Source organism: Alosa alosa, chromosome 3, assembly GCF_017589495.1.
Source record: "Alosa alosa isolate M-15738 ecotype Scorff River chromosome 3, AALO_Geno_1.1, whole genome shotgun sequence".
NCBI lineage: Eukaryota > Metazoa > Chordata > Actinopteri > Clupeiformes > Clupeidae > Alosa > Alosa alosa.
Window position 1 is genome coordinate 28,857,394 of NC_063191.1, and position 12,906 is coordinate 28,870,299.

At 40.2% G+C, this 12,906-nt stretch overlaps 1 protein-coding gene across 2 annotated transcripts; it reads right to left on the bottom strand.

Moving 5' to 3' along the window:
• Positions 1-541: 541 nt before the first annotated feature.
• Positions 542-6,249, bottom strand: LOC125292567 (mitochondrial amidoxime-reducing component 1-like). Of its 2 annotated transcripts, none has more exons than XM_048239943.1 (4): positions 5,964-6,249; positions 1,504-1,644; positions 1,103-1,164; positions 542-878 (listed from the first exon to the last, which is right to left on the bottom strand). In XM_048239943.1, exons 2-4 carry the CDS (start codon positions 1,615-1,617, stop codon positions 752-754), a joined length of 303 nt encoding a protein of 100 aa, XP_048095900.1. In that variant the 5' UTR covers positions 1,618-1,644; positions 5,964-6,249; the 3' UTR covers positions 542-751. The 2 variants fall into 2 exon arrangements, with proteins under 2 accessions (XP_048095900.1, XP_048095901.1); XM_048239944.1 differs by lacking the exon at positions 5,964-6,249 and adding an exon at positions 2,173-2,212.
• Positions 6,250-12,906: the final 6,657 nt, after the last annotated feature.

The following is a 12,906-nucleotide window of genomic DNA, read 5'->3' on the forward strand; positions in this document are numbered from 1 at the left end:
AAACATACCAACAACCCCCATCCCCATATTTCATGCCTGAGGCTTTTACTGCCAGCAGCCATCATGCCAGGGAGCTGGGCCATGTCCAGAATAGACTTGTAATAGACTTCTCTTAGAACTGACACCATGATACTAACAGTACATACAGGAACTACAGTAGAAGTAGAGAAGAAACAGAGTGCCACTATTTATGTATACTAAGCTATATCTAACTCTATAATTAACTATTTAATTGCCAGTGTTGTCAATATTTGACCTCGAGTTCAACATGAGTGATTTTGTGGCTACAGCTGTTGCCTTAGATAAAGATTTAGCTGAATCATAGACTACAATTTACCATAAACACAGGACATCCTAACTTTGATTCTGGTTAGGAACCGGCTTTATAAACCTGTCAGCTGCTGCCCCCTAGAGGATAGTCTCAGCACATCACCCCAAGTTCCTGTGAGGGTGTTGTGAGTTACAGTAAAATGATTAAAACTGAGAAAAGGTCCAAGGAGAAACCAAAATGGTGATACATAGCTTTTAATCATTCTGCTCAAGGGAATCATAATCCAGTAGTCAGCAACTATCTTGCTTACAATCACCTTCATTATGCATCACTGGATCTATAGACTGTATAAAATAGGCTTGATCATATACTGTAACTAAAATATAGTAATTAGGCAATTAGTGAAAACACAAGGTACAATGATACCACTGACATGTTCAAAATAGAAGCAATCTAATGATGCTAACATTCACGGGTATCTCAGTAGCTTATCTTGTAGACAGGCTCGCCAACGTGAAGGGTCCCGGTCTGTTTGACGATGTAGTACTGTCCAAACAGAGGGGCTGTTCCGTACACCTTCTTGTCTGATGGATCACACAGACGGTAGCTTCAGATAAACAAAAGTGAAGAAAAACATTTGAATGTTTTTTTTTCTGGTCAGAAACTGCACTTAAAATATGAAAAATACAGATATTATGTGTGAAGTGTGATATGTATACTATATAAGCAATACTGCTTTCTATCTATTTCTAGGTTTTAACTAAAAGTCCAGCACATTGCCTTTAAAAAGTGTGGCTAAGAAAGCTGAGGGAGAGGCCATTCTCAAGCTACCTTCCACAAGCCATGACCCGCTTTATCCTTACGGTGCCAATCTGGATATTGTTCCAGGAATCCTAGCAAATTAAGCAGAAATGTAAAAAGTTTTTAAAAATGTTTTTTTAAATTCAATTCACAAAACAGAAACAAAACAAACTGTTGTAAGACTTATGCTGTTAAACAGTAAACAATTACAGTAAACACATTAAACACGTAATACGTCCGAGGCTTATAGACCACAGCACAAAGGACAGTTTCTGTGGAAGTTATTACACATTCTCAAAGCTATTATCCTGTATATAACGAAAGCCATATCAGAATTCAGGCACAGTACCAGAGAACTTCAATGTTTATGACATGTTTATGGTGTGTGTGTGTGTGTGTGTCCATGTGTGTGTGTGTGTGTGCGTGCGTACCTCACTGCAGGCCTCACAGTCATTCACTACGATGCTGGGGCGGTACTGGGCCACAGTAACATCCTTGTCTAGCCTGGAGTTCAGGTCTCTCAGAGAAGCCTCCGACAGCAGCATGATTAGCCCTGCATCAGGATAGGCAACCTACAACAAGCACATTTATATTCAAGCACTAATAACAAGCACTAATTAACACTAATTCAAGCACTAGTTAACAAGCACTAATATTCATTTACATTTATTAATTTAGCTGACGTTTTCATTCAAAGCTACTTTCAAGTGAGGAACATTCAAACCACAGTGCAATGGGAGACAAGTAAGAGTAAACAATAAATACTGCCTATTAAGTAGACAGCAAATACAAACAACAACAACCAAAGGAGTATATTTCCTGTAAAACGTATAGCATGAAACAGAATTAGAAACAGTCTTCCTATGAGCAATACACAAACAATCCCAAGATGATAGCAATGACAAGGAAATGCCTTTTGACACTTACACCCAATTTAGCTACAACAGGAGCATGCTTACAGACAAGATCTACCAATCATGGACATGCCATGCATGTGGTGCAAATGAGGAGCCTGGAGAAATCCAGACTCGTTCACAAAGGGGGGAATTCTCCCATGTGCGTAAAGGTGCGTAAGTCAAAAAAATTGTGTAAGTACACACATTTCACTTGAATTCTCCCCTTCGCTTAAATCTGTCATTTACATGCTATAGAGGGACTCTTCCGCGCATTCTGCGATGACTTAAGCACCTTCCCAGCTACATGCCCTGGAGGGCTGTATTAAGGTCGAGCGCCATACAAGGTGAAACAGAATACTGCTCGATGTGGGCCTAGTTCTAAATACATGTAGGTTACACAGAACGTTACAAATGAACATTACAGTATCAAATTTGGTGCTTAATATGCTGATACAGCTTCATGTTAGTGTCATACGGTGCCATATTTCCCGACATTATGCACATATTTCCCGACATTACGCACCCTTACGCACATGGGAGAATTCCGTGAATAGTGTGGTGACTCACGATTGGGATTTGTTTCCAACACTCGCATTGCGACGGGCACTAACTTTGAAATCACCAATCACATTGATCTGAGATTTCTAACGTTACTTCGCCTACATTTTACAAACTGACAATAAACATTGTTTATTGTTGTAGTTCATTCCATCGAACTACAGATCCGCTACCCGATCTGGCAAACATAGTGCGGTTATAGCCAATAGAGGGCCGCGAAGCGAATGCAGAATTGCCGTTCACCCTGTTACGAGTTGATGAACCACTGAAACGATTTTGGAAACATTATTTTAACCCTTAGAACCCTAAGCTGTTTTTAGGGCATTTTCACTACCTTTATTCATAAGGATTTATTCTGGTCATTGTAAGTGCCACACACACATATTATATATTGTTTTTTTCAGCAGAGTCTAGGCTATACAGATCTCTAATCATTTCATGTATTAGTACTAGCATTGATTTTATTATATTATATAAAAATTCTTATATTTCGACATGTATCTCACCACAGCAAGCTCATAGCTCTACATGCATTTAATGTGTGTGTAGGGCAGACTGTCCTGAAACGGGCAATATAATTGCCATGTTGGAGGGATACTCTGGGGCTGAGCAATTTACAGAAATATGTGGTGTGTGATTTACAGAAATAAATGCCATTTTTTTATTTAGTGATTTAAATGACCTTTCTGCGCTCCATATCTGTGACACAAACTGATCTGACCTGATTTGACCCGAGGTTGCGTGTTAGCCAGCGTGTCTATGGTGTATGCACTCATAATGATTCTCAACCTTTTACTGGATTGCCATGAACAAAGTAAAGGCAAAAATAGCTGTTTCTTTGTTAAACAAATTGGGATGCAATGTGAGCCTTGAATTGGATGCCATGCAGGAATTTGCTAGGATCTCAAAACCGGATTATGAACATGCTTTGCTATAGAGAAACACAGATAGCGTTGGATTATGCTTTGCCACAAAAACAGACAAAAACGTGGGGTAAGTCCAGCAATATGAAGTTATTATTTTGCTGTCACTTCGTTTGTTTTATAACCCAGAAGGATGTACTTGGTATCAAATGATAGCTCTGAGTCTCCTCTTTCATCTGACATGCGTGCCATATCTATCCGATCACGGGTCCGCGAGTAATTCAAACGAGAGTAATGGGTGTGCAGCGTTGGTTTGTGTTATTATTGCATTATTATTTTGCAGTCACTTCGTCTGTTTTCATAAGCCAGAAGGATCTATATACATGGTACCAATGGATAGCCCTGTGTCTCCTCTTTCATCTGATATGCTTGCCAGCGATCACGGGTTCGCGAGTAATACAAACGAGAGTAATGGGTGCACAGGTGAACGCAGAGAAGTATAAACTGTAAATATGTTGCAATTTGATTTAATTTCATGATTTTTTTTATTTTATACTTGATCGTACAGACAAGTGTGTAGTCTCTTTGGAAAGCCCCACTTCTGCTCTGTCATGCAATAAAGGTTTCATCTCGCTGCAATGAACAGATCCGGAGCAATTTAACAGAGAAGAAAGGGTGTGTTTTTGACGCTTTTAAGTCAATCGGGTTCTAAGGGTTAAGGTATAAAAAAATCTTTGGTGTTGCTTTAACCCTCACGACCCGCCGGCGGGACGGTTACCCCCTTCCTCCACCTCCCCCCAACATTCTAAATCAATTGTATGCCCCATATATGTAGCATAGTAATGTTATACACCATTTCAAAGCTTTGGCTCTTGGGAATCCAAAAATGACAACTTTTTTCATGTACAATCTGTATAGTGCTTTACATTTTCAGATTCATTTTATTATGTCTCAATTAAATTTGATCCAAAATGCCCCCCTCCCCCTCCTCCGCTTTTGGTGCTACCCTGACTTCTGGCTGCAGTGTAGCTGCAGCACCATAAGTAGATGCAACATATTGGGTACTGAAATATTCACAAGAATCCATAGAAATTGAATCTTCATGTTGTATTATCCAATATTAGTTGTACAGATGTATAGTTTATCTTATACACACTCATTGAACCAACAAAGTAAATGCAATAATAGATACTTTTTTGTAATTATTCCATATTTTGTGTAGTCAGTCTATATCAGAACACCTGACATACAATCTAAATAGTCCACAAGAAACCTCAGTGTTACCTTTCATTTGAGACCAGGATTATGCTTCTACACAAAGGGGTTCATGTGCAGTAAGCATTTGAGTGTCAGTATGCATTTTGGATAACAAAAAGTCCTATGGGGAGTTTCCATAGGCATTTTACAAAACGCATGAGCATACATTGGCAAATAATGGTCTAAAGCATATCATATTTTCATTCTATATTGATCTACTTTTGCACACAGCCTCACAAGACCTGGTGCTAGGGCTCAGTTGTGTTTCTGAGGGATATCAAGTGACCCAGAGGGCTGAAATGTGGTCAGTTCAGAGATGCTTGTGATCCGGCAGAAAGAAAAAACTATATTCTAGCCTCTGTAACTCTGTGTGAGTAGGCTACATCACACAGTTATGTTGACTGTTTCCTACGAAAACTAGAGGTTCTCAGCTTTCTATAGAGGTCCAACATTTGATGGTAGGCCCCAATAGGCACAATAGGCACAGTGCAATTTCAGGCAAAAACTTGAAATTTGCGTTGAGAGCTATTTAAAAAGGCTACGTTGTTTGTTGCTGCTACCCACGTTATCTCCAGTCCAGTGGTTCCACTGTTTAACTTGCACAGATGCGCACACACAAGAATGAGCGCTCACACCACTACCCCCTAAGGCTTTGCCTCTTTATTTGATAACAATAAATTAAGAAATGTTTCCTATTCTGGGAAATGTTTAGTTTCTTTTTCTTTCGGTCCGCGGTTCAATGATACCGTTAAATTGTGCCGGAAATAATCCGCGGACCAGTAATCTCCTCGTCGAGGAGGCCCTAACCCTGCAGATCATAGACAGAGAAAGCATAGGCCTACTGTATGCTTTGGGTACACAACACAGTTGCATGTCCAGTGTACACGGAGAATGACAGTGTCTTGGAGCGGCCGCAACCCTGCAACTCCACTTCCAACGTCATGATTCCGACAGATAGGCTACGCCCGACACTTCTGCTTTTTATCTGGTGGTGGTGGAGTTGACCGGACATCTGAGGCTTCAGACGTTACCAATTTATCATCATCCATCGCGTCTGGCCTCTGGCCAGAGGACGTATTGCTTTAGGCCTAATATAGGCTTACATTTTAAGGCTTATAGTCTCAAATTCAGATTGCGTTAGGGGGACGGGATTATTAGCCAATTTCAATCGGACAATTTGACCGGAGAGATTTAATTTTGTCGGACATTTCATTTTTTTTCCGGCCAATGTCCGGTAGGCTAATTACCGGACAACGGTACACAAAAGGATAGGCTCTGTGAAGTGAAATGGATCAACCTTTGTCTCTTCAGTCTTACTTGCAGTTCAGTAGGCTATGCTATTGTTCGGCTGATGCTGAGGAACCCTTAACTCCTCCATGTCAAGGGCGTTAAGGCAGATGTCTTCTCCCTTGGCCGTCATTGTCACCAACACCAGGTGAGGCTCCCGTCTTGCAGTCACCATCAGTCGGTCCTCTGTGATCACGAGCCAGTGCCTGTAATAAATTAACAGGTAGGCCTGTAGCTACACTCGCTCAATGCAGCATAAACTATGTGTAGCCTACCCTGAACATAAAGCCTAGCGATCGTTTGTTGGCCTTAACAAACCCAACAAGTGGGCAATGGGCAGTGTTGTGTGTAACGAGTTACAAAGTAACGAGTTACAGTAACATAACTACTTTTTTGAGTAAAAAGCAGTGTAATGCGTTACTACTGAAAATTTGGTAACTTAGTTCCTTTTTCATATCTGCGCAACGTCACTTTTCCCAGGGACAGATTTGACAGCGACGCTGCTTTCTCAGTTGCATGCTTGCGCAATGGGCACGAGCTGAGCTCCACAGGCAGCCTACATGATGGAGGCTGGTAGCATGAAGTGCAATTATAGCTCCACACAGTAGGCCTGTCAAACTCGATTCCTTTTAAGGATCCGGGTTATTCTGAGTCACTCAATAAACTGATCCGGGTTGAATGAGTCACTTGAGTCACTTGAGTCAGTATTGCTAAATCGCAAAGAAATTCAGTCCTACGTTCAAGCAGTGCAGTGGGGTGCTTCATTTCGTCATGTGCCTTCTCATTTTGGATGTGGATCCTCCATGATTTGAAACCAGGTTTTTGCAGTACTTGCATTTAGCCTTTAGAGTTTTGCTCTCCTGGTCAAAGTGCATCCAAACATTGTTCATCTTTTTGGTGCTCATGTTCAGAAACTTTGATCTTATTGACAGAGAGGGTAGCCTATATTATAATAATTAATTATTTGTTGTTGTTTTGTTAACATTAGAAAAGTTTGCCTACAATGTTTATTACCACTACTACATACTAATAGTAGGCTACTAGGAATCTATTCTAATAGGCTGCTAATACTAGGCAACTAATATTATTATTAATCATAGCTATACTGTTAGGTAGCCTAATATAATATAATATAATATAAAATAGCCTAATATAATAGCATCAAAACCTCCACCCACTCACGGGAAAGAAAGCAGTTTGAGCCAGACTGTTTATTTATTGTCTTAACCTAGCCTAAGCAATTAGTGACCTAATTGCATTTTAAAGTAGGCTATGCGTGCAGAATATATGTTATTTCAGAAGTGAAAGCATGGCTTTGTTGTGGATTTTCTTTTAACCATGGCCAGTTGCTCGCTCCTCTAAAGATCCACTCATGACAGCGTGGCCGGCTGATTAGGCTGACTTCGCACTCATAACAACAAGCGTAACCGCCCGCCTGGCTGATCCGACTGACCCAGTAGGCTAGCCTACTCTCCATACAGAGCTTGTAATGTTTCGGACTGTCTTCGTGACCTAATTGCATTTTAAAGTAGGCTATGCGTGCAGAACATATGTTATTTCAGAAGTGAAAGCATGGCTTTTGTTGTGGATTTGCTTTTCACCTTGACGAGGATTTACTCGCTCCTCTAAAGATCCACTCATGACAACGTAGCCGGCTGACTCGCCCAGTCATAACAACATAACGCGTAACCGCCCGCCAGCTGATCCAACTGACTTAGGTAGGCTAGCCTACTCAAGCAACTCCATACAGAGCTTGCAATGTTTTGGGACTGTCTTTGCGACCTAATTGCATTTTATAGTAGGCTATGCGTGCAGAACATATGTTATTTCAGAAGTGAAAACATGGCTTTTGTTGTGGATTTGTTTTTCACCTTGACGAGGAGTTACTCGCTGCTCAAGATCCACTCATGACAACGTAGCCGGCTGACTCGCACTCATAACAACGTAACCGGCCTGCCCGGCTGATTCAACTGACCCGGGTAGATACTCAAGCAGCTCCATGAGCGTGCAGTTCGGACTTTCTGCACGACCTAATTGCATTTTAATATGCTACATCTATACACCAAATCTAATTATGTCTAGGCTACATGCAGAACATTGAATGTTATTTCAGAAGTGAAAGAATGGCGTTTGTTGTGGAATTGCTTTTCACCTCGAGGAGGAGCTAGCCTACCGGCTCTGAATCCACTCATGACAACGTAGCCGGCTGATTCGACTGACTTCGTACTCAACGTAGCCTAACCGGGCCGGCTGATCCGACTAACCCGGTTGCTACTCAGCCGCCCAATCTGAGTCCCATGGTCTGCGAGTCTGCCATGTTTCCGGCTCTGCGGGAAGTTAACCAGTTATCTCGGACTGCCTGCTCACTCAGTTGCTTGAGTTGATTTGTGGAGTTGTGGTTGCCTACGAAATTGTTACATTTTTGGCAGCTATGATGGCTAGGGCTAAGAGGCTAGCTAATGTTGCAAGAGTTTGTGTGTGGCGCAGTTTATCGCTTTTAGATTGAATTGTAGTAGGACTCAACTGATCCGAGTTAATGATACTAGAGACTCGCGACTCATGGGTTAATTTAAAGACACGAGTGAAAGATCCGAGTGAGTCACGACTCAAACACCTTTAATAGACTGGGAGTCCTGCCAGTCAAAATATACAGACATATGGACCGAATTTCTTCAGCAGTATCCTGTACCTGGAGGGATGTCATATCCACCAGAAAGATGCTATCTGTAAAAATCAGATAGCATCAAAGCTGAAAGCCATCCGGATCAAGTATAGGCAGGCTGTGGATACCCAACGGCGGAGTGGCCATGGGCGAGTAATCACGCTATATTTTATCTATGTAACGAAATATGGGGTGGGTTGCCAGCCACCACAACTATAGAGGCTGGTGTTTAAACTTCAGAAGTGAATGACACCGTGGACACTAGAAGTGAGTCAAACACGAGCATCGTCTGATCTGTTGAAAACAGAAGAATCCACTGTGTGTGTTTTTTTTTTTTTAAACGGCGACGAAATTGTGAATTTCCAGAGCGTTTTACAACACACTCAGCAATCGACTCCTACGGACTTTCCCCTGAAGATGGCAGCAAAGATGGCAACAAAGATGGCAACATTTCCAGAAAGGTACTGCAGGGCTCTCAAGTTTTGAGGACAGGCAAGAGTGACATTCCCCGTCGACAATCACCCCCCCCCAGGCTTCCAACTCAGCGGCTAGAAGCGTTCTTAAGGTTAGGGGTGTGAGGGATTTACAGCGCCAACTAGCTAGCATCACCAGCTAGCATACACCAGCCCCAGGTCAGTTACCAGTTGATCCAATATTAGTTGTGCAGAAATATAGCCCGTCTTATACACACCAATTGAATTGAAATAGAAATTGTAAAGTTTGTATTTTTTGTAATTATTCCATATTTAGTGTAGTCATATCAGAACCTGAAGTAGCCTACAATCCAAATGCAAGCATGAAACTTCAGAGTATCTTTCATTTGAGGCCAATATTATGCTTATGTGGGGTTCATATGCAGTAAGCATTTGATTGCCAGTATGGGGAGTTTTCATAGGGCATTTTACCAAATGCATGAGCATACCTTGGCAAATAATGGTCTAAAGTACTCATGTTGTCATTCTATATTGATCTACTTTTGCACACAGCATGACAAGACCTAATGCTAGGACTCAAGTCATATCAAGTCAAGACCTAGAGGGCTGAAATGTGGTCAGTTCAAAGATGCTTGATGCTTGTAGAAAAATAAAAGAATAATCTAGCCTTTGTAACTTTGTGACAGTACATCACACAGTTATTCTAATTGTTTTCCAACAGTGTCTCAGCTTTCCAAAAGAGAGCAGACGTTTGATTATTGGCTAAAGTAGGCTATGTAGGAGCAATGCCCTCCTAAGTCAAAATGGGGCAAAAGTATAATTTATAATTGCTCAGATTTGCAAAAGAAACGATTTGACACATGGCACTGACAATTCAATAATGAGCCTTTTCACCACCTCCTGCATCCAACCTGGACCTTTTAGGGGGCTTTCCTCTCAGGGTGAATGAGAGGATGCTTAATTGCTTTTTACCCGACATTTTTGAATACAGATGCAATGATTAATGCATCCATGGGCAGGATATAATTATATAAAATGACGTGATTTTAAAAGTGACTTATAACAGTAGGCTATGCAATACATAGTGCTAATAAAATGATTAAGCCTATTTGGAGAGAGAGATGTTTAGAATGTGTGAACGAAAGTATGACTAGGCATAGGCTACTTGTCCTGAGCAAGTGTTGTCAATGAACAGGCTGTGAAACTGTTGGCTAAGTTACAGACAGTCATGAACAACTGATGCTAATTATCTGGGAAACATTCTCTATAGCAGCAGTCACGTTGTCATTGTTTGTGTCAAACAAGTTGTGGATTTGTTGTAACATTAAAAGATGACTTACTCTGTGCTGAAACCATGAACTGATGCTCGAAGCTCCAAGGTGAACGAAACTTGGAAGAAGTAGGTAACAGGTTCACGTTCAACTAGAAATGCAATTCCAAGGAATTACCAGTGCATGAAAATGCTAAAGTTGTGATGTAAAATATCATGTATAGTTAAAACAGATAATACAGAGATGGTTACTACGGTGATGCTAGGATAGACATGGTGGTTGCATAGCTTAATAAAAGTTGATAGTTTAAAAGTAGACTGTTTAAAAGCTGAATGTAGATAGTTTAAAAGTTGTTGATAGACAGCTAGTTTAATAGATAGTTTAATGATAGTTTAAAAGTAGACCGTTTAAAAGTTGAAGGTAAATAGTTTAAAAGTTGTTGACAGACTGGAAGTTGAATGAATGTTGATATTCAAATAGTTTAATGGCTGTGTATAGGTAGATATTTGACGATAACTGAAAGTTGGAATGGCTCTAATGTTTGCTAGTAGTTATGCTAAGATTTTTAACTATGCTAACCATGCTACTTAGCTAATGTTTTATAGCAGTGCTAGCAATGCTAACCTGCTAACCATGCTACTTAGCTAACGTTTTCTAGCAGTTTAATGAATGTTGATATTCAAATAGTTTAATGGCTGTGTATAGGTAGATATTTGACGATAACTGAAAGTTGGAATGGCTCTAATGTTTGCTAGCAGTTATGCTAAGATTTGTAATTCTGCTAACCATCTTTACTTAGCTAATGTTTTATAGTAGTGCTAGCAATGCTAACATGCTAACCATACTACTTAGCTAACTTAACTAACATTTTCTAGCAGTTTTGCTAAACATGCTAACTATGCTAGCAATGCTAACATGCTAACTATGTTAACCATGTGACTTAGTTAACCAAGCTTATCATTTTTAAAAAGTGTAAAAAGTTCAGTAGTTTAATGGGTTACATTGTTTAACAGTGGATTATTGTAGTGAGGACTTTTATTTTGAAACAGTTTTGGGCAGAGGAAACAGTTGAATAGGATGTGTAGTCTTAATTGACCCAGATTGTATGCTTAAAGCCTGAGGCTGCAGGTGGCCTGAACACCTGCCATAGGATTCTAATTGCTTAACGGCCGTATTATGATGTCACAATCGGCAATGTTAAGTCTATGGGGATTTTTAAAACGTTTTTCTTTAATAGTTTAAAAAGTATAAAAGTTGAAAAGTTGAAAAGACATAGCAGCTTGGTCCGTTTGAAGACCTACGTTACAAAGTTTGAACGAAGTTTCTAAGTTAAACTGTTCTAGAGAAATTGCGTACGGAAAAAGTGGTAAGCGGAAGAAGAAGTTGTTGAAGTTGCCTAGGAAGAACAGTACAGTGCATTTTCATGCACTGTAATAATTCCCGTTCAACAATTCCAGGATACACGTTTTTCATTGGTTGTTGCGTTAAATCTTACCCAGATACAATACAGTTATTTTCTGATTGGCTATTGTGTAGCCCCTCTCGTTATTTTTGATTGGCTGATAGGCTAAGTGGCAGGCTCAACTTAACCCATGTTAACTGGCTGCGTTGGTGACGTTTCACGAGTGATGACGTTTCTTTGACAGATGTGGCCACTTGCAGATTTGTCACTTTCTGATGGACACTGGAGACGAACAAATACAAATATGCATGACATATTTAAATGTCAAAATTGTCTGTAGTACGCTACATGCACTGGACCATGAATATGCCACCAAAAACATAAATACAAATAGCCTAATAATAACTCGTGGGTATCGAACCTGCTTCCTAAATGAAACCACTTAAGCTACATGATAACCATTCATCTACGTACTTGCGCCACAAACCAGCTGATAAGTCATAGTGAAATTTATTTGACTTACATTTGAAGAAGTCAGCTGATGATTGTAGCAAGTTAACATGCATGGCTGATGGTGTTGTCTTGCTACAGCAGTTGCCCAAGCCAATAGGTTTTCAAAGTATCATGGTTAAGTTTTCAAACATTTCACTGACAGCTGGTCAGGCTCTCTGTGGCCACCTAGTATCTGTAGCATAAATTGAGGAAGCGTTGCTGGTCTAAAAATAAATAAATAATAATAAAAAAAAAATGTGTAATGGGGAGGATTGAACCCATGTCGACTGCGTAAAAAATCAATAGGCTATATAAGCATTAACCTGTTGTGCCACAGGAGAAGCATGAACGTGTGAATTGGGAAATAAAATATCAATAAAATATCAAACCCATGTTTACATGTCAGCAACATTAACGTTAATAGCCTATAACCCTTAGAGTTTTGACTCTCCTGTCGCAAATTTTGTGTAAAATATGGACACGTTATAGACTTCTCCTGCCCATTGCAGTGTGGGTTTCAATGCCTGTGTTTCATGAACTGAATTCTTAAAATAATAGGCTGGACAAAAGGATAGGCTACACAACACAAGGATACACATTTTTATTTGATTTATTTGCTGATTTATTTGCTCTACAGACACTTCAGGTAGGGGCGGCCACAGCCTAACCTCAGTGAAATGTTTGTAAAACTTAACCATGATACTTTGAAGGC